The sequence below is a fragment of the Chelonoidis abingdonii genome, chromosome 10 (genome assembly GCF_003597395.2).
Source record: "Chelonoidis abingdonii isolate Lonesome George chromosome 10, CheloAbing_2.0, whole genome shotgun sequence".
Classification (NCBI taxonomy): domain Eukaryota; kingdom Metazoa; phylum Chordata; order Testudines; family Testudinidae; genus Chelonoidis; species Chelonoidis abingdonii.
Genome location: NC_133778.1, coordinates 47,737,551 through 47,762,805, shown reverse-complemented (window position 1 = coordinate 47,762,805; position 25,255 = coordinate 47,737,551). Strand labels below are relative to the sequence as shown.

Genomic DNA, 25,255 nt, shown 5'->3' with positions numbered 1-25,255 from the left:
GAGGGCATACTTGGATAATTATAAAACAGAGAAATGGTACAGTTTTGGGGACAGAGCTGGAAATGACAAAATGAGACACACATACCCTGGAGCTGCCAATAGCCTTGTGGTTAAGGCATTCACCTGAGATGTGGGAGAGACAGGAACTTGTCCTAACCACTGGGGTACAGTCCCTCATTCTCTCTGGTCCTATTGATATTTAATTATTTATTTGTAGAAAATGGAATAGCTCCAACAGGAAAGATTGGGACACTGCTGCTATAGCATCGCAATTAGGGCACTCGCTTAGCATGTGGGAGACCCACAAGCTGGGACTCCCACATGCCAGGTGAGTGCCCTAACCACTGGGTTATGGGATATTCTGGGGCAGGAAGCGATCTCTCTCTCTCTCATTTTTTTCAGAAATTTTAGAAAGGTTCTGATTTCATGCCAACGTGAAATGAAAATAAATGTCAAACCTTGAAATTAGCTCACATCTGGGAATACACCTATAATGAAGGTTACATCTACATAAAAGGTTATAATATAGATTTTAAAAATAGTTTAAGGTGGACATACCTCCACATTGCAGTCCTTTAAATCTCATGCAAGAGAAATTGTCACATTCACAGTATGGCCCATAAATATTTCCGTACACTGAGAAATGGCAAATACACTGCCCACAGTAACAGTCACCTCTCCCGCTGCAGGAGCTCTGCTCTGGAGACCTTTTACAGGAATTTGTGCTCAGGGAGTTTTCATTACATTCACAATAAGGACCCATGTAGCCAGGGTTGCAGGCACACACACCACACTCAAAAGAGCCCTTTCCTTTGCTGCATTTGGAACTGTTCATCTCAGCCTCTTTCTGACAGTTACAGCTGCATTCCAGCTGAATATCAATTTCCAGGGCATCACTCAGGCCCACGGGCTTTATTACAATCTGCCTTCGCCTTTTCTCACAGGTAGGTAGGCTTACTGTCATGTTGAAAGAGACCTGGAAAAGAAAATATATTAACCATTCGTGGTTGCAGCATACAAAATGCAAAGAATACTCTGGAAATATAACGCACAGCCAAGAACAAAAATTTATTAGGTATTGCCTAATAACTCTCAATTTGTTTGGAAGAGATTTATTAAATAAAGGAAACAAGATTTCTGCCTTGGTTTTCTAAAAATCTCTCTCAGTTTTACAGGAACGAATGTCATTTGAGAATCTGTTATCTACTTACTGTCTCTCCTACTTTTATATGGGAACATTTCCTCTGGTGTGGAAAAATGGTACCATTGTTACAGATGGCCGTGAAAGAGAGATTGAGTCCTTCTGTGTCTCCTAACACCTCCAGCTCCACTTCAGATCGTAGCTCCTTAAAGAAAAGGAACATGATGGATGGAATGGTTGCTAATGCTCCACATCTTTGTGACATATATTGGAAAAACTCAACTTTATCTATGCAGTAAAGAATTCTGAATTTTGATACTTTATTTACATACTTCTTTCTTGCAAGAAAAATGGAAGATGAACAAAGTATTGCCTTTTAGGCTAATATCAACAGCCTTATCAGCTGAATATCTGATACCAGAGCGACCATATCCTGCACTTGTAAGGGAATGTACATAATGCTCTAATAAGTCTTCTTTCATTTCTAAGTACTCTGCTCCCTTCTGTAGGTTTTAATTTAGCCATGGCCTTACTGAGGAATTTATATGATCGCTTTGTCAGCACTGTAGCTTTCCTTGTTTAGCATGTAACCTTACAGTCTTTGCTCAGGCATGACACCCATTGACTTCAGTTTTGTCTGAGAATGGCCAGAGAAAAGACTCCAGGATTTGGCATTATCTTTCCAGTACCAGAGCCAGCCCTAATCCTCTGGCTCTGGCTCACTCCATTGTGTAAATCTAAGTCTCTTCTTCTTCCTGTTTTCTTCTGTTCCCCAGATGGAAACTCTTTCAGTTTATGAGCTTTTGCTTGGATCTCAAAACAGGTTCAGTAATGCCAGAAATCATGCTATTATTGCTTAAGGAAGAGGTACTCTTCATGTTGCTGCCTGCGCTCCCTCACAGTCTGCTTTCTGGGTTTCATTTTAAATGTTTTTGTATTACATTTTTGACGACATACTGGGACTTGATCTAAAGCTCACTGAAGACTGGGGCAAGATGGACTCCTGTGGACTTTAATGGGCTAATTCAATCAATAGTGTGCATCAGGCTAAACCTCAGATACATAATCCATTTGATGAGAAATTTTCATAAGTGCTTACGGGATTTAGGAACACAAGTCCCACTGACTTCCAATGGGATTTGTGTTTCTAAGTACCTTAGATGCTTTTGAAAATGTCCACTTTTTCTTAATTTCCTTGGAGATTCTCAGGTGCAATCCTAGATTGCACCTAGTCCTGCAAATCTTTACTCAGGTGGGATCACTCACTTGAGTAAAGATTTGCAGGACTAGGTGCAATGGGCAATAGCTGAAACTGCAAGTGGAATATGTATAAACTTGCATAACTGTCTCATTTGTATAAGCTTTGGATTATCTACATGATCTGTTTGTCTACTTCATTTTAATTGTGTCTTTCCATCTGGAAAACCTCACTAAAGTATTATTTTAATAAGATAAAGGATAGCAGCCCATTTGTTAAGCAAGATATTTAATATATTCATTTACCTCCAAATCCACTCTACAGCACACGGCTTGAGCAACAAGGCTGTGCAGTGAGGAACAAGTTGGGGAGCTGTATGGGATGCAATCTCTCCCTCCTCACTGCTACGCCAGCCACAGGCTGAAGTAGCCTCTGTGCTGCCTGAATCTCCCTCTGAAGAGGGAAGATGGGCACTTCCTCTGACTTTGCTGTTCCTCAGCCTTCTCTGTTTGGAAGTACAAAGGAACCTCCTTAGAGAGCTCTAATTCAGCTGGCAGGGTCTGTGCAATCCGTGTGTGGCAACCCCAAATCCTGCCCCCTCTCCAGGCAGTGAACTATATAGTTTCTGCTGCCACCAAGGTCTTGTGTGCCCATATAGGGAAGGGACAGGGATTTACCCCTTAGTGAAAGTGACATTATTGCCAGCCCCAGAAAATCATGAGATTTGCTTAAAAATCATGAGATTAAAAATAATCAATATTATGTTCTTTTGATTTGCCATCTGGTGTGGGGATGTTTAGGGTCACATGGTCAAGCTTTTCTCTGCAGCCATGAAGGCAAGAAAATTCCTTAAAAAAAAAAAAAAAAAAGCAGAGGTTCTCACACAGTAACTGATTCCAGCAGCTGGGGGTCTAACAAAAGCATCAGCTACCATAAGAATGATGCTAAAATAAGGAGAGTTGGCAACGCAGACTTTATAAGATGTACCACACAATAGTCTGGTTTTCAACTCCTCACTCCATCAGCTGGATTGGAGGTTCAGGGCTGGAATTGAGGTGCAGACTGCAAAGCTATTTAAAAGTGAAATTGTAATTGTAAGTACAAATTAAATGCTGCTGTGCATAAGCCCATCATCCTTTTGGTCAGATGGGTGGGATAGATCTTTATCACCACATCTCCATTTTCTATTTAAGAAATGTTTTTTTAAATTAAAAATATGTATCACCTTCAGCTGAAAATGAATGGAAATCCGGGGTCAAACTCCACCTTGTTTTCACCTCCATGGCTTCAAGAAGATGACTCAAATCTAGTGGGTTACATGGGCATAACTGGGAGCAGAATCTGGCTCCCAAGTACATTAAACATTCCTGCAGAAGCACTTTTAACTCAAAGATTTCCTGAATGAAACAGGCATCAGCGGTGTTACAAACTTGAGCCTTTGCCAGCAGCTCCCTCAATCAAAACTGGTACCTGATCTGTTTAAAATATTATTCCTTCAATCTTAATTACCCTGTAAGCCAAAAGGGACCTGGCTGCTGGAATTCTGTGTCTTTTTAAGAATGCTGGAATAACTTGGGAATCAACAGGCTTGATTTCAGATATAAAGCAACTTGAATGAGTGCTTTGAAGATACAAAGCTAATACTGAATTTAACCTTTGTCAAAGCAAGTCGCAATATGCTTACTGGAGACTATGAATCACACTGTGGAGGGGGGCATGGGGAAATATGAGAACATTTTACAACAAATATTTTGACAACTCATAGTTTCCTAATTTGCTTACTCCCACTGAAGATTTTAGAGGCCAATACATCTGTGAATTATATTAACAATAACTTGAGTTTCTATAGTGCAAGTCATATAAAGAACGTAAAGCATTTTAGAAACATTCACAGATTTAACCTAACACCATCCTTCTGAGGTAGGTAATTATTATTATTCCTAGTTTACAGATGGGGAAACTGAGGCAGAGAGAGACAATGCAAGGTGACACAAAAGTGTGGCAGAGCTGGAACTAGAACCTAGAATTCCTAAGTCCAAATCCTGTGATTTTTAACAAGTCCACCTTTATTCCCACCACAATTTCAGCTTTTCTACACTCCCACCAAATATAAGGAAATGGTATTTCATTCAGGGAGCATCACTTCATTTTTATTTAAAATATTCTGCAAAATAAATATTGCCCTCAAGGAGGTGGAAAGAAGGATTTTCTTAGTGTTGGTGTTAACTTGCTTTTTGTGCTTAAAGGAGTTTCAGACACGAACTAATGGAATAATTAACCTTTAACATTAATAAAATGGACATGAATAAATTCTGAAAGTCTCTCAGCCAGGGGGCCTTGATTCATATGTGGCACCATAGGTATCTACATGAGGCTCTGCTTGGCACTCCTCTCACTCTCTGCCCTGATCAGAGGAACCCTGTACTTTTCAAACTAGCCAAACTATTTGTGGAGTGCTGAGCAATATGTGGGAGCAGCCAGGATCCATTTCCCAGCTTCACCTCTCTTGCAGATAGTAAGTAAAAGTGGCTTTTAATCCATTAAAGTTGGAGAAACAGTAGCTATGTCCTAAAATTCCATCCTTAATTAACCTTAACAGAAGGCATTTACCCCTAGTCCTACGTTAAACCCCAGAGGTGGAATCCTGGCTCCACTGGAAGTTTTATCATTGACCTCAGTGGGGCCAGGATTTCACCCCAGGTCTATTACAATACTAGTCCCTTGATTGATTGATTTTGAAGTGCATTGTCATATTTTTTTTTACTTTATTGAAAATCTGTTGGTATTTATTAGAAAACCCATAGTATAAAAAGTTATTACAATTAATTATAAAAGATTTCACAATTTGTGTTACTTTTTTCTTTGTCCTGCAAACCAAAATAATTTTGTTGAACATATTAGAGATATGATATAAATAAAGGACATGAGAATAAAAAAGCATGGGAAATGATCATTTCAAAGAGGGTTTTTTTTAAATATAGTAATTGCTAGAGTACATGCTTGTAATAAAGAAAAATGAAGTAAAGAAAAAACCTCCAGGGACTAGGACCCTCAATATATTACTGTAAATGTAGCCAGAGACATTCCCCTAACTATGTATTTTATAAACAAAGCTCTGAAAGGCAGCATCAGGTTTATGTCCCTATTTGTATTTCCCCACATAATCTTAAACACATTCAAATCTTTTTTTCCTGCCTATATTCCATCCTTTAAAAACATTAGAACAAGCTCACAGCGGCACCACCACCTAGCTAAAGCAGAGAATAGCATTCTTAGCGCACTGCTTTCCAATACTACTGCAAAACAGTGTGATGAATATGCTCAAACAACATTTGAACTTGCATGTTCTCTTTTTCAAGAGTGATGTAAAGTTTCTATAATGCAGGGCATCTGTCCACAACTGATGCGCTTATTGTAAACAATGCAGAAACAAAACCAAAGGCATTTGTTTTCACCAAATCACAATTTAATAGCTGAGAATAGCAGACATGCAAAAGGAGAAGTATGTTATAAACATACCTTATATGCATCAATGATCAATTGGAGAATATTTCCAGAATCTTCCTGAAGTTGTCCAACAGTAGCTCCAGGAATAAGTTTGGCATAATTCTGGAAAGAACAAGTATAAAATATAGACTTGAGCTGTTAACAATAATTTGAAAGCATAATTGGTAATAGGTGGTATGGTCCATCTTACTGGCAACCTCCTCCACCCCCCAAGCCCATAACTACCAATCTAAAGAATTATGAGTAGGATTTTCAGAAGCACCTAAGTGACCTCAGAGCAAGCACAAGTCCTGTTGAAAGCTCTGGAGGAGCACAAGTCACTTAGGAGTTTTTGAAAATCTCACCCTATAGTGTTCTCCAATTAAAATGAAAATATACTCTCAACAGTTCTATTTGTTTTTAATAAAAATAATCAGAGCCTGATTCTGCTATTCTTACTACTATTGTAATCTTGTTCCTATGGGCCCTATATGCATTTCTTTTCTGAGGCAGGAACATGTTAACTAGCATATAGTGTACTATGCACTAGGGCTCAGCAATGAAGAGGCCATAAGGCCTCAATAAGAATGTGATTGGTGAGCCTGGAACATAGGCTCTGGACTATTTGCTGCTGTTTTTTGACTGGAATAGAAATACCACATGTTAATCAATGGTTAGTTATAATTCAGGAAGGATGCTTGACTAGTGCCATGATTATATGCTGGTTTTGTGCAACCAAAATTGTGGTCATTTAACGTCCAGTCTCACCTTCATGCTGTCATTGTAGCATGACACTCAGCAGCTAGTTGTTAGAACTAGTAGCTAATATTAATCTCAGCTGGTGGTGTCTACAGTGCATTTAGGGCTTGAACCAGTGCCTATTGACGTCAATGGGACTCCTTAGAGATAATGAAATGGGCAATTAAAGAGAAAATTGGTAACATGATAAACTCTGCAGAAGAAAGCTGCCGTTATAATGCTGATTTTTTAAACATTAAAAACATTTAAAAAAATCAATGAAGATGGACAATTTGATTCCCTTAAATCTCTCTTATACTTTGCACTTCCATCAGTATTATGCTTACTTGAAATATTATGTATGAAATACCTACCATTCATTACATTACTAAAGTGCTATTTAAAATCAGCAGGATTAAACACATTTTATGTTACAACAGGCGATTTGGCATGCCTGACTCCTGTGAATTATAGCACTCCGTCTTTGAAAGATTGTTCTTAGAATATAGAACTGCATTTTGTAAACATGGGCGTTATGCAGGCTGATTATAAATGAGAGTTGGAGAGTTTGGAATCTAAAATGTCACTGCCTTTTATCTGGGGCATGCAAAACAAACAGCAGGAACATATTGGGCTTCGGGCCATATTCTGCCTTTCCTCTTTGCATAAAAATACCATGGATGACAATGTGAGTTCCACTGAAGGCACAGGTGCAGATTATGGATTGATTTTAAGAAAGTTTCCATCTTTGAGCATATGTTTTAATGTTTTTTCCATATAAAGTTTCCGAGCCGATTTACCAGTGTAGTATGATTGCTTTGAATCTAGTGCTAGCATGACACACATAGACCTTCTAACTTTTTAGCATGCATTTACTAAATAGTTGATTTATTTTATTTACAGATATATTTGCAAAATTCTGCTCTGACTCATTCTCAGTGGAGTTAATTTGAAATTGCTTCACTGAGGTCAGTGGAGTTGCACATGATTTGCACCAGTGTAAATGAGAATAGAACTTGTGATATGATCCAGGGTGGAAGAGTACTATGTCAAATTTAGAAGAACCACATGACATTTTTTGAACAGATCTTAAGCCTAGAGAGCTTCTAATGCCATTTGGCTATGTTGAAATCAGAGTTTTGAGCAGCTCATTTTTAAACTATATTCTCTTTGTCTGGAAGCAAAAGAAGAATTGCTTCAAAAGAAGAATCTTTTTGTTTGCATGGCACAGGATTCCATTTAGTTAGAAATATATTTTTGTTGTTTTTAACTCAGCTTAAATTAGAATGATTTTTAACATAATTTTCCTGGAAAATACATTTCAATTAAGGAAAAACTGTTTTGAAAACCTCCAAAAAAATTCCAAGAAACCCAAAGCTTTAGACAAAATCAGCAGTTTCATGAAAACCTAAAACACCAGTGGATTTCCCTACCCTAAATGTGGTACACATAGTCTGTTAAACTTTCACTGTCATCACAATACTCATAAAAATAATTTTCAAATCAACAGCTTTTAAAAAGAAATTAATTACTTACTCTGTTATAAACAGCTTTCAGCTAAGAATAATGATATATTATTTGGTCAGCCATATGTGAATATATTCCAGAGGAAGGTATTTTTTGTTTCCTGACCTTTTCTTTTTTATAAACTATTTTAAGCCGACTTGCCTCATGTGTAAACAACTTCCTTCCCCCTCATGCGCCCATGCCGCTTGGTTTTTAGTTTTTGAGTAATCTTGGCAAATGTTTAATTTAAAACCACAAGTTCAATGCTACTTTAAAAGCATCTGTGGTCATGCAATACTTTGCTGTTTTAGTTTTGATTCTCCCATGCAATGTGACAACTGCTATTTTAAAATTAGGGGAACAGTTTGGTATTTGGTGACATAAAATACATGTATTAGTTGCCTGGGGATACCGCAAGAAGGACAGGAGACTTGTTATGGGTTTTAATCAGGCAGCAACTTTAATATATAGATGTCTGGGACTACCTGGCAGATAAAGTGTACAGTGCAGGCAAATCCATGCTTATTTAAATCAATTCTCTGGGGCTTTCACCAGCCCGCCTTTGTTTAATCCATACTTAATCAACTCAGTTTTCCAGGGCTTTCACCAGCCCCCCTTTGTTTCCATCCAGGTCCCCCAGCCAACCCGTGGCTTGGACCTTACCATCCACCAGCCTCGTGAGAGGGTTTAGGAGGGCTATGAGAATGGAGGGCGTTGGTTCCTTGCCGTGCCAGTCATAGGAGTCCCCGTACCCCTTCCCCGTTCTATCCTTTTATCCAGGACCTCCTTTTAAGTCCTTTATCAGCCCATTTATCTGGTCACTAGCTGTCCTCCCTATGGAGTACCTGCATATTACAAAATAAGTTGCGACATATGGCCTACCACCTTTTCTACTGACTAGAAAAGGTCCATCCTCACACCTGCTGTGAGGAAGGCGAAAAAAACCACACTCCACCAAAGCCAATTCTGGCGGTGTGAGAAAAATTCCTTCCCAGCCCAACTTTAAAAGGGGCGACTAGCATAATGCCCACAGCAAGTCCTAACCCAGCCTGCCAGTCACCTCCACTAGGGGAGGGAGGGTGGGTGTTGGCTTTCTTGCTGTTTGGACATAGAGACTTGCCCCTCCCAGGTTTTGTAACTTTATGCACATTCCTGGAGAAATGGGGAGAGTGAGTCACCGCTGCAAAGCGCCTTTTGCAGCAGTTTCTGACCTTCCTCCCTCCCCCCTCCAGCCCCAACCAACCACAAAGCAGAGCTTCCTTCTTTGGGTAAGCCCAGACAACTTTTGCCCCACCTTTAGTAGTGGTGCAGTCAATAACAATATACACACCTATGTGGGAGGTAGGTCTGAGCCTACATTGGATCTGAGGGGGATTAGGAATATTAAATGAGTAAATGATTGACATATGCCATGCTAAACTAAAGGAGGATTATAAATAGCTAGAAATATAATGGTACATTTGATTATTTGACTACTACATTTATTTTAGACTAATGTCATCTATCCAAACTATTTAAGGAGCTTCTGGAGAAATTCTAGTATAGTGTTTGCCCTCCTTAGAAACTAAATTATCGTCTGTCAAGATCAGTTATGTTTTCTGGTCCATTAAAATACAGTTTCAGATTTCTGGGTCTGATCCTGGAAACCTAATGTAATTTAGGGAAAGCTCCATTAGGCTCATTTATAGTGGTTTCAACTGAAGTTTTGCCTGAGTAAGGCACCGTCTATAAAGGTGCCACCAAAATGTTTGACTAAAGACATGAACCTTTGAGCATAGGGGTCCTTCACAGACTAAAATTAGGCTCCCAACCAAAGTCAAAAGTGCCCTGTTTCTTGGCAGCACTGATTGGCCGATACTGTTTCCACATGTGCCGAAAATTGATCTTTCACAGGCGGAGTGAAGTTTTGTCATTACATAAAGTGGCCCAGAGCAGTGCACACAGGTAGCTTTGGTGTTATGGATGAGTACATCTGCATATACTGAGTGATGATTTGGGTTCAGCTGCATCTGCTACTGTATTTTATTAAATAATGAGCTCTTTGTTCAATGAGAAACTCTTAGCTCTGATTGTATAAGCACAATAAGCTTCCATTCCTTAGCCTACTCTTGTTTCTGGAACCAAAATCGTCCATTTTCCTCAAAATAGTTTATACTCCTTCTTTAGTTTTCTCCCCCCACCTCCCGCTCCTTCCATACAACAATGGAACGCATACATTTCCCAACACATACGATTACCTTGCACAACTTATATAAAAAATGATCTCATGAAAAAAATCATGGTTAGTTTTTTGACTCTTGGATTTCAGTTCCCTCTTGGTCAATAATAGATAATATATCACCCGTGCAAAGACTAAGAGATTATGCATTTTAAAGTCTCATTGACTCAATGGGACATAAGCACTTGCTTAAAGTTAAGAACATGCTTAAGTGCTTTCCTGAATTGGAGCCAAAATGCTCCCTTGCAGCTTGATCCTGCTCCCAGTAAAGGCAATGATAAAATTCCAATAGACTTCAGTGAACCAGGATCAAGTCCTTAAGCAAGTCATTGTCCCTCCTTGTCTCCTAGCTCTCTGCCCTCTTCTTATTCCCCTAGTATCCTTCTAATGTTCCTTCATCATATCCTTTGGAGGATCTTCCTTATTTCCCCCCCATACATACCAGGTTTCTGTGGGGATTTCACAGGGCTCTGTCCTTGGTCCCCTTATTTTCTACTTCTATATCTCATCTCTGGGTAATCCCAACTGCAAACACAAGTTCAACTACCATCTCTATGCTGAGGACTCACAGATCTCTCTCTTTCTCTCTCCACTCCAGACTTCTCTCCTTCTATCCAAACTAAAATCTTGGCCTCTCCTGGATGTCCAGCCATTAGCTCAAGTTCAATATGGTTAAAACAGGGCTTTAAACATTCACCTCAGTCCCTCTTGCTTGCATCCTTTCTTGGTCATTCTGGGTGACACTGCCATCCTGTCTGTCCTGGGTGTCATCTTTGATTCAGACGTCTCTCTAGGTCCTCAGGTCCCAGCTATCTAAATCTTGCTATTCTTTCCCTATAATACCTGTAAGAATGTGTGTCTACGCTGCAATCACAGGGTTTGACTGCAGCTCACATAGACACACCTACGCTAGCTTTAATCTAGCTAGTTTGGGTATTGGAGCGAGGTTGCAGCTGCATGGGTTTCAGTGCACACTTCTCAAGCCTGTCTGGAACCCTGACCCTGGGTGGCTAGCCTACGCAGACACCTGTGTGAGATAGCTAGGTTAAAGCTAGCTCAGGTATGCTGCCTGCTGAACTGGCCTCTGACTACACCCAGGGTTAAGGGGGAAGTGGAAGCTAGTTTTGCTCCCATTGCTTTCATGCACTAACCCACTAAGGACTGCTCTGGTGCACATAAGGAGTAAGCCCCAGGTTGTGGCTGCAGAAAAAGATATTTAAAGCAAAAAAAAATTAAAATCAAAATACAAGTTTTTAAGGTGAGTCCAATTTCCATGCTCAGGGGAAAATAGTGCACGCCGAGTTCAACAGATAAGGAAGTAGTAGACCTCATTCAAGTATAATCACACTGCAACACATAGTTACATAAGCAAAGGGTATAACTAGCTAAATATTTATGGTATCCACAGTGCAGGTATTAAAATTCTATCACCTAAGGTTTGCTGGCTGGGGACCTGATCGTATGGCCAATGCAATCTTTCCACTGACTTTAATAAGTGCTGGATTAAGTCCTACACCTAAACTTGGAGTTATGCAGCTCCTCTTAATCTACTGTCTTATTGCACTGAAAAGATCCATCCCTCACTGAGTGCATGAAGGTTTCCTTTGGAATTTTCCAGTGGTCACGGTCTGCGCTGGCCAACACCGTTCTTATCAAAGGCTTTATGTTTCAGTATCTCTGTGTCAGTTTTATACCAGTATCAATGTTATCAAGTGGCATGCTTTGTTCACTAGGAACTGCATACTAAGATTTACAACTAACAAAAATGTGAGCCACTGTTAATCCATCTATTACTTTTTGTTCTCTACTTTCTTTGTCAGAAAAATAAAGTGCCATCATTTTCTGTCTTGTACAGAATATAGCAATTCTTTTAAACCTATTCTATCTATTGCTTTCATCTTTTGCATGTGGCACTCTGTCACTTAACTGAGTATCTCCTGTTATTGTTTCTTGTGCACAGCCTCACTAACCTGCGAGTTAGATGGACAGTTAGTCAAAGCAAATATAAAATAATAATAATAATTAAAAAAATCAGACTTTTATGGCTGTCTTTCACAAACATCAAAGGGCATATCTAAAACTATGGGATGGTATTGTCATATTCCCCACCTGTGTCAATCAAACTCAGAATATTAACCTAGAAGTCTGATTCGCCCATGCTCATGATTATAAAGAAAATGTAATATGACAATATAAATCAAGATTATAAGACTGCAAACACTGAATTCTGGTCTAGGATTTATTTTTAGACACTACAGATTTCTTCACAACAGCTTGACTGCGCAAAAATATACATAATAAAGTAAGATGGATACTGGCAGTTCTCTTAATGGGGGCATTGTGCCTATCCACTGCGCAGCTCAGAGTGAAAGAGAAGAAAGGAAAAGCCCCTTATGTGTGGGAATTGCTCCCTGTAAAAATCCCCAAAGACATTACACTTCCAACTCTCTCCTTAACCCACCTGCGCTGTGACTTCACTTCTACCTCAGTTCAGGGAGAGTTGGCTGGAGGACACAGGGAAAAAGGCCAAAAATAGCATGGTTCATCAGAGAGACGTGTTGCCGGGGAGGCTGAAACCAGGGACTGCAAGGATGGTTAGGTCTTCATGTGTAATCTGGGATAGGTGAGACTACAGCTGGTCTTTTCTATAGATCCTCTAGATCCAGTGTTATAAGGCCATGGGTACAATTTTCAAAAGTGTTGTTTTCAGTGGAACGTAGGTCCATTAGCCATTTAAAGTTTTAGAAGATTTTTACCATGTCCCCTCTACATCATGGGCGGTGGGCATAATAGGCATGGGAAGGCTCGGCTTCCCCTAGTGTAGCCACTGCTGCTGGACCCTGGTTGCAGGTTTGACAGGGGAAACTTTTGTTTTTTATTATTCCCCATGCAGATGCCGGGGCAGCTGAGGAGGCGGTATGTGCTACTCAGCTTTCTGGGATCATCAGTAATCTCCCTGGAGTCCAGAGAGATTACTAATAAACCCAGGAAGTTGAGTAAGGCATACTGCCTCCTCAGTCACCCTGGAACCTGTATGGTGCATATCAAAAGCTCAGGTTCTTCTTCCAGAAGAGAAAAGAAGACAAGAACTTTTGAATTTTCCTTGGGGGCAGCATAGAGTCTGCAGTGGCTCTGGCTGACCTGGGGCTCCTCCAGGCAGGTTGTAGAGGGGGAAAGAGCTTGGGGCTCTGGCTGGCCCGGGCCTCCTCTGGCATGGGAGGGGGGTGCAGAGGGTCTTGGGACTCCAGAAGGTGGGGCAGGCAAAAGGGGTGATCTGGGGTCTAGCCTCCCTGAAGTGGGGTTCCACCTGCTGCCTATGTTCCACAATGACACAGACACCTTATAATGGAGGGGAAGGGACTTATCAAGCACAGAATTGTTAGATTACTTTTCTGTGGTTTTACTGCAGATGGGAAACAAGCTTTTCTCTCACCCATCTTCTACTTATTTTACTCATCACTTTAAACAGGAACTTTAAGTGTTGTGGGCCCACTCCAGGGATGTCCTATCACTCCATACACTGGTTCTGCTGGTACTGGTCACTCGGAAATTCCCCAGCTTTAGGAGAATCTCCAAGTATATTCAGTCTAGGGGACAAACTGGGGGTACCTGGGGAAAATGTGCATGCTGACACAAGTTATGGCTGCTTTAGTTTCGCTGAGGGATGGAACTGCCTCTGGCCAAACCCTGAATAGATGCACAATGGTGGTACAAAGTATGTTTTCCACTCCTTGCCCCAGTCCCATTTGCAATAAAATGTCTAATCTCCTCTCCACCCTCTCTGCTCCCATTGCCATGCAATGACTTTTTAAACAAAAGAGTCTTCATGTAACTGAGACTTGTATTCTTCACTTCAAACAATGCTCAGTATCTTTTCTCCCTTCAGTGCATACAGGCAGTTAGATGTCAGGGAGAGGGGAGAAGTTCTCCCTTCTATTTTGCCATTTTGTACTTTATATTTCCTGCTACCTTCCAACTTATCTCACTGAAAAGAAGTTTCAAACTGAAGAGCAGGAAGAAAACTCTCAGATCACGTGAAAACACATTATCTGAGAGATGAACAAAAGTTCATGCGGACATTTTGTTTCAAGGAGTATCCCTGTCTCACAGGAGAAAAAGCAGGCTCAAATATTAGTACCCAGCATCTTAAGATATAACTGTCTAATGCTAGTGATTATGCTGAACAGTTTAGATAAGCTTCAGGGTAGAACATCCTTATCTACTATGACTTAAAAAGTAGGTATTCACAGTATGATTCAACATAAAACCCAATTTACAATTACATAAAGAACCATAAAATCAGTACATGATGAGGTGCTTTCAAACTGAGTTTTTAGATGTTCTAAATCAGGTATCTAATTTTCTAGCTATATTTTTAATTAAATATGCACCTTGCAGGGTTGAATCCTCAATGCTAGTCTTCTCAAATGGTACTATATAAATAGGGCCCTTCATTTTCAATTTTTACTGGAATTTATCAGACAAAAAACAAACAACAACAACAAAATCAGGTAAAAATCAGTGCAAAAATCTATTAACTTTTCTGGGTAAATATCAGGGTTTATTTTGGTGGATGGAAAGACAGAGGAAAAAAGTATTCAGTAGATTAATGCTTTGAATTCCGTTCATCAATGTGGTTTGCTGCAGAACTAAAATAGGACTCAAAACACAATGCCACCTCAGAGTTTAAGAAAACAGTATATATCTCTAATCCCCAGATAAAACTTTTCATTTGAATAAAAAGTTTACTGTTGTAGATTTAGAACTATTAGACTATGAACATTTACATTTAATAATTGGGCCACACCATTTGCAGTGCATATACTCATCATCCTTTTCTCCTATTTTTGTTTTCTTAAAACTTTTGAATAGCTCCATGTGTTCTGAAACGTATTCTGATACAGATTTTCATTTTCTTCCCATTTTAGCGTGTTAAATCTTTAAAGCATTATCTGCTGACAGCTTGAAATGTGGACGTGGTGGCATGAGATTCATCAGTGTGGTCAGATGCACACACAGTTCTGAGCTTGCATGCATGCCTGTTTATAGTGTGTATCTTTTAATCTAGACTAATACATAGCCCTACTTCAACAGGCAGCTTTGCATATACACACAGACTAATATATTATCATAATACATATCTCATGCAATGTATTGTATTTTCCTGAAAAAAAAACAGTTATTTTTTATATATTTGAATGATACAAAAGTAGGGTGAAAATTGGAAATAAACTGAATAATACTTTTTGTAAAACCCTGGAAATTTTAGGTAAAAATCAGTTTAAACTGAAAAAGAAAGAGCTTATGTATAAACATTATCAAAAGGAACATTAAAGCAAAACACTGGAGAGTTACACATTTTAGTTACCTCACCTCATATAAGTAAACTTGTTCCTTTGTTACAGCAAAAATTAGTAAAACATTATTTTGCACAAGTTTGTCTGTTAGTTGACCAATTGTTGGATACTCCTGAAAACAAATATAGAGAGCCAAATCAATCCCTGTTTTACAAAAGGACCAAGGAGTTAAAAATAGTGATGAAAAACATTGCATGTTATCTTTAATGAACCTACATTCATACCATGCTCAGTGTATTATAAATATGTAATTACACACTACATGTGTACAGAGTAAGTGTGTATGTGCACATAGAGCCTTTCCTTCTGGTGCTCACATTACCCTGAAGAGACTGAGTGCTCCACCTGTATGTCATGCTTTGGTGCCTGGGGTCAGGAGGTTTTAGTCCACACTGCAACACAGGCCTTTGGAATGTTCTTTAAATCTCTTAATTCTTGAATTTAGACTCTAAGAAGTTGAGAAAACTAACTCTTGGAGGCAGGACACTACTTACCTAGCACAATATGGCCCACATCCTAACAGGGGCCTTTAAATATTACCATAATAGAACTATTAAATAACAGTATTAGTTTGAGCACTTGACTCTTAGTTTGAAATGTTTTTCTGACCTCAGCAATGTCCTACACATTCCTGAACCACTCCTTAATTTACTTCCTTTAAGACAAGTGATGAAAACATATTTTTGCTTCTCTCTCAAAGAGAGGATGCCAATAGCTTCTGTTCTACGTTACCCATGGTGGCAGTTATTGGGAATAAGAGGTATCACTTTTTCTAATCATAACATGTTCTGAGATCACTTAGGTCAAATTGCTGTGTCCTTAGTTTTGATTTTATGAAAATATGTGATTAAAATTAAAATGGATGACATCAAATGACTGGATTTCCCAACTCCTACTGCATATCACTGAACACTATCATTAATATTCCAATTCATCTTTCCGGTACTTTAAAATTCCACAATGAAAAATTGTACAAAGCAAGTTACCAAAATTGTTGACATGGAATATTCATTATTGTGGTCCAAGTGACAATGCCCATCATTTGGAATAACAATCCCTGCCAGTTTACTGTCCATCCCAAAATGGGAATCAGCATCACTCACAAACACCAGCAGATGTAGAGAGTCATTTCTCCACCCAATCTTTTCCTGTAATTAAATGTAACGGTTTAGTATAGACTTTGATTATATTGATAGAAATAATACAAGATGATGGGGTAGAACACAGAAGAATAGGTCTTTCAAAGAGATCTTTAAAAGGTAATGTCCTCTCTGCTTAAGCAGACATCAAAAGACACCATGACAATTATTTAACAGAGTTCACCCCATTGCCTCTGACCAACATATCTCCTCTTCCCATTGTTGTGCTGAGTGAAGTGTGTATAGCTGTTTGTCATCTATATAAAATATTGTTAATCATTAAAATATTTAAAAAGAAAAACTGAAGAAACTATTATGATTATGTGGTAATTTTATTACTTTTCATTTCCCATAGACACCTGATTATTACATGATCAGTGCTTTTATTGATGGAAACTACAAAACTATCATTTTTCAATGTGCATATTTAACTTCATTATATACACTTTTCTAATGAAAAAAGAGATCATTTGAATATACCTTTACAGTCTGACCAAATCCCCACTGAAATCAGTGGGGGTCCTTCCATTGATTTTAGTGGAGTCAGATCAGGATCAGAGTCTACATTTTGAGGAGAAAAGAGCTGCTTATTTTTTTTAAAATACCATTAAAATCTATTAATATTAAAATGTGGAGTAATAAATATTACACCTAGAGGTTTCATTACCTTGCAAACAGCTGCCTGCATAATTGCATCAAATCCTCCCTCTGGAGTATCTATATTAGCTGAGATTTTCTGTTCTTTCACAATTTCATTGAATCTTTCAGTGTCATTTGTTAATGGCAAAACATGTTTGTATCCAAAGGTGGGTAAGCAATCACGTGGAACACTTCTATAAAATAAATGATATATCTATGTCTATATCTTACAGCCAAAGCAGAGATAGAATGCACACACGGTAGTTTCTTTGTAACTCTATCTAGCTTAGTTTTCAGGTGAACATCTCTTCTGTGTAACTTATGTGACAGACCCAGACCAGTGGGGTACAGGATTCTGGTAGAAGGCAAATATACTGGCCACTGGATGAATAGTTTTCTGTTCCCTGAGTGACCAGAGCAGGGGCTGCACTAGAGTAATCAGGAAACTGCTAGAACCAATTAAGGCAGACAGGCTGATTAGATCACCTGCAGCCAATCAAGGCAGACTAATCAGGGCACCTGGGTTTAAAAAGGAGCTCACTCCAGTCAGGGATGGGGGAGCCAGAGAGAGTGAGTGAGTAAGTAAGTAAGTAAGTAAGTAAGTAGCTGGGAGCAAGAGGCACCAGGAGTTGAGAGTGAGTGGGTGTGCTGCTGGAGGACTACGGAGTACAAGCGTTATCAGACACCAGGAGGAAGATCCTGTGGTGAGGATAAAGAAGGTGTTTGGAGGAGGCCATGGGGAAGTAGCCCAGGAGTTGTAGCTGTCATGCAGCTGTTACAGGAGGGACTATAGACAGCTGCAATCCACAGGGCCCTGAGCTGGAAGCCGGAGTAGAGGGCAGGCCTGGGTTCCCCCCAAACCTCCCAACTCCTGATCAGACACAGGAGGAGCTGATCCAGACTGTGGGGAAGATCACTGAAGTGAGCAAATCAGCCAGTAAGCACAGGACCTACCAAGGTAGAGGAGGAACTTTGTCACACTTGTTTTATTAATATCATTGCTGAAATTAGTACCTTTATAGTTCAGTGAAACAGACCAAGTGAAAAAACTTCAAGGTTAAAACATAACATGACACTCAGTTAATTTTAATGAGAAACTGCATTTAGATACACTGTGGCTAAAGAGTGGCGTGAAAACGGCACTTCCCCAGGAACTGCCCTGAGAGGCATTGTGCCCCAGTGATACCCTGCAGTGGCGTACTCCTCCTATGCTCCTCTTGTAATCTGTTCCAGCCCTTTACAGGGCACATTATACTCCCACCATCATATTGCCTCCATACTTGCTCTGAGGAGGAGAAGAGTATCAGGCATGCAGACCCCACTCTCCCCAAGCACCCCAGAGTTATGATCTGGGCAGGACTCATGCAGCATGGGGCTCAGGGGACTGTTCCTGCTTCTTTAAAACAAATAAATAATAAGAACATTATACTGAAATATTGTTGTTTGGTACTTTTGAGTACTCAAAAGTATGGTGAGCCTTTACAGTTGTAACATGAATAATCCAGGATTTAAATAATCATATATATTTCAAGCAAATTCAAGAGATGTATAACTTTAGTATCAATGTGCTAATCAGTCAAACACATCTGTAACTAGCAGAAAAATCTAAACGGCAAACAAAATGGCAAGCCTCTTGCCCCCTAAACTCCCCCTCCCCCCAACAACCCAATGGGGTATAGAAAATGACCAGAGTATGAACCAAGAGCCAAGTCTCATTTGCTTCATTCGCTCAACTGCAAGTGAGTCAGATGGAAAGGCTCCAGTGAGGGCAGCGAGCAGGATTTTGCCCCCAGTGTTCCATCATTAAATAATAACGCATATATAGTTGCTTTCTTTGCCTACCTGCAAGGATTGTTTATTTCTTCAGCTGTGGTTTTGATGAATGGTGAAACTGGTTTTTCAACAAAAGACCCAAAGCCCAGTCTAAAGTTGCTTGTTAGTTTTGACATTTCTTTGGAAAGAGTTGAGCCTAGTTCCTTTATTGTATTCAGATCATCATCCATGGAAGCAGAAAGGTCCATGAGATAATAGAGATCAACTGGATAATCTTCAGTCTGACGAACTTTAATCTCTGTTGTTTCTTCATTTCCTAGTGAAAGCCATAGGGGAAATGGAGAATAAATTAACACATTTAACTTTAGACAATGTTACGGTCACTATAACAACGACTCTGTCTGTTTATTCTTAATAGTACCGTATGTGCCATTGGTGGAATTAACAGAAACGTATAAAATTATCAATAAAAATTCCAAATAGAAAATCTGAAAGGCCTTCAGTAGGTATTACGTGACTAGTACAGTAAAAGTTAAGTACTAACTTCAGGTTTAGGACTATTTGATTCCTGTAGATCTAGTGTGTTAGGAAAAACAAATGGCAGAGTGCAGCTTTAAAACCTTCAGATATGAATCTATAATGAAACAGAAGTTAGCACTTGTAGGAGAGAATGCAAGGGTTAGTGGTCTGAGCATGGGACTGGGAGAGTGGATTACAAGTGCGCCTGGGTTCTATTCCTGATTCTCATACAAACATACTGTGTGTTATTTAAACCTCTCTGCACCTCATTTTCCCTAGGACAAATTCTGATCTATGTTATATTGGTGTAAATCCACAGTAATGCCATAGACCTCAGGAGATCTTGCAAATCATGTTGATATCCTCAGATAAAAACACTATATGACAGATTTTCTGCTGTAGCTGAGATTTTCTCAGGGTAGCAAAGAAGAGGCGAGACACTGGGAAGCTGGCTATGGTTGCAGTTTCCCAATTCTCTCATCTCTGCCATGGCCTGGCTGCAGGTTAGAGAAGCCTCCAGAATAGGTGCTGCTGGGACCTGGAGGTGCTGCTGTCGTGGCTCCTAGCCTGAAGTGGATTCCATTATATATAAGGTTTACAGTTTGGTTTAGTGGCTCTTAGCAAACCCACTATAAAAACTGTTCCAGTACCCCTGGCCTTCAGACTTCTCTAACCAATACCAGCTGGCCATATCCCATGGGATAGCTCGCCTACTGTGCTATGACCACGGCGCCTTCATTTCCACTCTCAATACACCTCCTGCATCAAGGGCACAAGAAGAACTGTAATGAAATAGCTCTTCCAGCTCTACATCCACCGGGGGGAATTCCCAGCCTCATCGATGTGTGACATTTCCATTCCCTTTGTACTGCCCCAGGCCATGAAGAGAATAGAGCAGGGGGATTAATCTCCTTTTACATAAATGCAAAGTACTTTGGGGGGAATTTAAATAGATCTTATCTATTTTAGATCTATCCATCAGAGTAACACATGATAAATATTCATTAGGTCTTATATGATTACAAGTAATGCTTAATTTTGAATTTAATACATTTTATTTAAATACAGTAAATACATTCTGTTTTTTAGATCATTAACCATTTAGTCTGAGAAACCTGGAAAGATAGCATCAGCAGGAAAGAATCACAGTTATGAACTGAATAACTTACCTGGTCGCAGCCTAAAAGTTAACTTTTGAGGGGAAATCTGTGTGACATCAGAGTTATTCTTCTGGATTCCTATGCTAAGGGGCTTATTTTTGTGAATTTCTACTTTAGAAATGGGAAATTCGATAAACTTCAACTGACATCCTTTTGACAAAAGATTTTCTGGAGTATCACACCTTCCGTGAATTCCAGATGAGTCTGTATAATTCTGAAACAATCAGCAGAAAGAATGGAAGAGCTAAATTTATTATTGAACAATGGAAGATAAATTATTTTCTGACCATCTTACACCTGATGTTTAACTAACACCATATTTTCATGACCATGAATTTAGCCCAGAGATACACGTGGCACTTGTATTCGCTTCCTTGAATTCAGCCTTCTCCTGCACTTAGGACACGATCAATCTAAAGCCTATTGAAGTCAACAGGAGACTTTCCACTGACTTCAAAAGTCTTTGGATCAGGCCCCAGCATTCCTACTCAAGCAAAACTTTCACAACTGGAATGGGAGTTTTATGATTATATATTACTCTTCCTCTTCAAAGCACTATACTCACATTAATTTCCACAACATTGTTGTAAGGTATCATCATTGCTGTGTGAAAACTTTGGCAGAGAGGCTAAGTGATTTGACCAAGGCCACAGAGACTCCATGTCAAAGATGGGATTAAAATTTGGAAATTCCTGGTTTCCAATCCTGTGGTCGTATCACTGGTCCATACTCTTTTCTTGTGCCTATATAAGGAATTTAAACTTTGCCCTTAAACTGCAAATGTCCCCTGAATTTTGTCACTGAGAAACACTCTGTCAAAGTTACATCAAAATTACTTTAAATCCACAAAAGCCCAGAAATTCAGAGTTAATGCCAAGACTCTGCTCTTCACTTCCCACTGGGAGTCAAACTGTCTTCATGGATATGTGTGTGTCTCATTGATTTCAGTGGAAAAATAGGAGGGAAAAATTTGCCTCTCTGTACTTGGGGCCACTGCTGATATCTACTCAGACAAAACACCCATTAACTACAGGATCAAACCCAGTGTATGTAAAAATCACCTATTATTATGAAACCTTTGGAAAGCAAAGCATACCGTCTGCAGTAGCTAACGCTGAATTTTCTGGCTTCTCAAAACATGCATTATCAGGTAAACACATGGTTCAGGGCTAGTTAGAATGTGTATTTTTATCCAATAGACTATGATGGCTGCTTTTACTGAGTCTAGCCTGACATTAAAATAAATACAGATTTTTTGCCTGCTCCACATCACCTGAGTGCAGCAAATAAATCTATGGGCAAACATTATATTTATTCTACTGACATTTCCAATAAATGCACATGATCTATATACATCGTACTTCCAGACTCAATAACTTAGTTGTTTTCTTTTTGTGTTTTATGAAAACATCCAATGGCAATTGGCCTAATTATGTACCTAATAGCATGGAAAATTTCACATTATGAAATCATGCGTTTTGAGTTGTACAGGAACTGTTTTTAAAAAAAGCATAGAAAAGCCACTTTTTTGGGGTGTGTGTGTGGGGGGGGAACTTCCTAGTGTTATCTTTCAAATTGCTAAATTGCTTTTAGTAAAAACTGGATTAAAAAAAGAACGGTATTTCAGTTTCATCCAAGATGGTATTTTTACTGTTCAACTAAAACCACCTAAAGAAAGGGTTTATACATTATTTAAAGAGTCCCTTAGAAGAGACCTGTAGAGGCAGGAATAGTAAACCACCACAATAAGGTATTTTAACACACATTCTGTTTCTCTCTCATATCTGATCTGTGTATTGTGTTTATATATTTATTACGTGCTTTGGACCTGATCCTTTGAAATGCTTAGCAATTTCACTTGCCACTGAAATCAATGGCTACGATGGGTGCTCAGCAGGACAAAAGTATCAAACACAATCCACTTGACTAAGACATTATTTTCAGAAATTTTGCAGTACATACCTATCTGATCAATAATTCAAAAACTAACCAGCAATTGACTGGCTAGCTGTTGGCTGAAACAGATTCACAAAACCCTGTGTTTGTCTATCTGTATTTATAAGCGCCAAGATTTCTAAAATCTAAAGTTAGGCTTCTAAAAATCATATCCAGGCTCCTGAATAAGCAGCTGTCTTTTCAAAAGTGCTGAGCACCTAATCGTTCACCTTCTGCTTTAGAAGGGAGAGGGATGTGTGGCTCTCATTTGAACCCTGGTTATTTTATTTATTTACGGCCATGTCTATTGAGATTTAATCACAGAAGCCAACTGCTTCACAAACACTAACAAACTGAGGCTCAGAACACCTGCCGTGAGGCCAGGACGAATTCCTATTCCTATTTTACACATTAAGAACTGAGCCACAGATAAGTTAAATGACTTGCCTGGGGTCACACAGGAAGTCAATGACATATCTGGGAACCAAATCCGTATCTGTTTCCCAGCCCCATAGGTTAGCCATAAGACCTCCATATCTTGGGCGCTCTATCCAGTATCACAGGAGCTGTACAATCCCACCATATTCACTTCCAAAATGATGAGGGCAGCTCCTCTGATAGGTGGAAACAAAGGTGCTAAAAGCTGGGGATCTTTTTTTTTTTTTTTTTTTTTTTTTTTTTTTACAGAAATAGAGAACAATAAAGCATAATTTCCAGATAAAATTACACAGGCAATTTTTCCCCTCTAAATTCTTCACGCATTACAAAAGCACCGGCTGACCCTATTAATTCAATAATTCCATCACTCATAGCTACTGCAAACACTCAGATTGTATGGCTTTGAAATTTTTTAAATCATTTGCTTTACCTCTTGAGAACACCAAGCACACTGTGGTCCAGAAAGCAAACAATCTTCACAAGTCACTGCACTCCCTGGAGAACAATTTCCTATATTTAAACCCAGGAAGGAAAGACATTAATGGGCTTAATTATTCTTTTTATAAAAAGTCCCATTTTGTTAAAAATATTGGAGATAAAAAATAGTGACACATTAGGACATACTTAATATTATTGACAAAATTCCTTCATTAAAATATTTATATTAATTTAGTATTTAACTTGATCAATAATTACACTATTACTGGTAATTAATAAAATGTGAGCACCTGAAGGTCACTCATCTATGAACAATATGCATACAATTATTTGTTTTCTGAAATACATTTTATAATTGTTAAGTTTGTTTAATCATAACTAGAATTTTTAACAAAATAGATCTGTGAACATTGTACACATTACAGTTGTTTCATTCTGCTTTCCAATGTATTTGCTCTGGAAGTTAAAATTATGCCAGGTTCCACAGATACACCACCAGAGTCACAGATGTAGTGTGAAATTTCATGATGGATCAAACTGTGATTTGTTTAATTAAAATGGCTCAAAAGCCTGTGTGTTTGGTGCAGGTAGTTCTATATTATGAACAGATGTACTCTAAATACATTTATTGGCTATGAAGTCATACTACACTGTCAAAAACATTCATTAAGTGGAAAGGAATGATTGAACAGACAACATGGGAAGCTAGCTAATATAAAGTTGTTAAACAAAAAACAATGTAAAATATGCTTTTAAAGAACCAGAGTTCACTAATTGTACGCCTTACCTTGTACATTGTTATTTCTTAGCAGAAATAGAAAGAACAGGAAAAGCAATACAATCCCCATTCGTTTTCAGTTCTGGCTGTGTGAATTAAAAGTATAAAAGAATAATTACCTTCAGGGTAAAATGATTAATGTGGAATGTTGTAAAAGTCATAGATTCCTTAAGTATGTATTCTAAGATGATACTTACACTGGTTTGAAGAGAAACTTCCAAAATACCAGGACAGAACATTAATACAAAGAAAACAAAAGCTACCTGAATAGGTAAAGACGACAGGCTGTGCATAAAAGCAACTTCAACATGGTTATGGAACTTAACACTGCTCTTTATCTTACTTCCTTATTTTCCTTATAAGGAAAACAGGTACACAATCATAAGAAGGCGGGGGAATTCATTCAGGTACTGATTTTTTTATTTTTTTTTGGTCAACTCTCGCAGTCTCTCTGGGTCCTAGAGAAATCTGTCCAGGAGATTTTTATCAAGTGTACGGTAACTCTAAAGTACTGGTATTCTTTTGACTGTTTTCTGACTGAGTTCAATATGCTGGCAAGTCATACAAATAGTGAGGTGAATATACCTGGAGAGATGTATAAATCCCATTTTTTCAGGTTTCATATTGTGGAATGAATCTTCTAAAACCAACTGTGAAAAGAAAACAAATCACCATAACTTATTATAACACTATAATTGAAAGTCATTTTAGGAATACAAAATGTCTTTTGTTTTACTGTGTAGAGTTTATATATACATATTTTATTAGCACTATAAAGTGAAAAAGAAATAA

General features: G+C 38.8%; 1 protein-coding gene across 1 annotated transcript in view; it reads right to left on the bottom strand.

The window, feature by feature from the left end:
* The window catches only part of ITGB6 (integrin subunit beta 6), a 44,027-nt gene extending 19,237 nt beyond the window's left edge, over positions 1–24,790 (bottom strand). Inside the window, exons 1-11 of the mRNA XM_032782069.2 lie at positions 24,661–24,790; positions 24,473–24,549; positions 23,678–23,757; positions 20,884–21,088; positions 19,265–19,511; positions 17,451–17,616; positions 16,631–16,792; positions 15,661–15,756; positions 5,859–5,948; positions 1,212–1,346; positions 559–976 (exon numbers count right to left, since the gene is read on the bottom strand). Coding sequence (XP_032637960.1) covers positions 559–976; positions 1,212–1,346; positions 5,859–5,948; positions 15,661–15,756; positions 16,631–16,792; positions 17,451–17,616; positions 19,265–19,511; positions 20,884–21,088; positions 23,678–23,757; positions 24,473–24,533 — 1,660 coding nt within the window. The 5' untranslated portion in view covers positions 24,534–24,549; positions 24,661–24,790. The remainder of the gene's footprint in view (positions 1–558; positions 977–1,211; positions 1,347–5,858; positions 5,949–15,660; positions 15,757–16,630; positions 16,793–17,450; positions 17,617–19,264; positions 19,512–20,883; positions 21,089–23,677; positions 23,758–24,472; positions 24,550–24,660) is intronic.
* Positions 24,791–25,255: the final 465 nt, after the last annotated feature.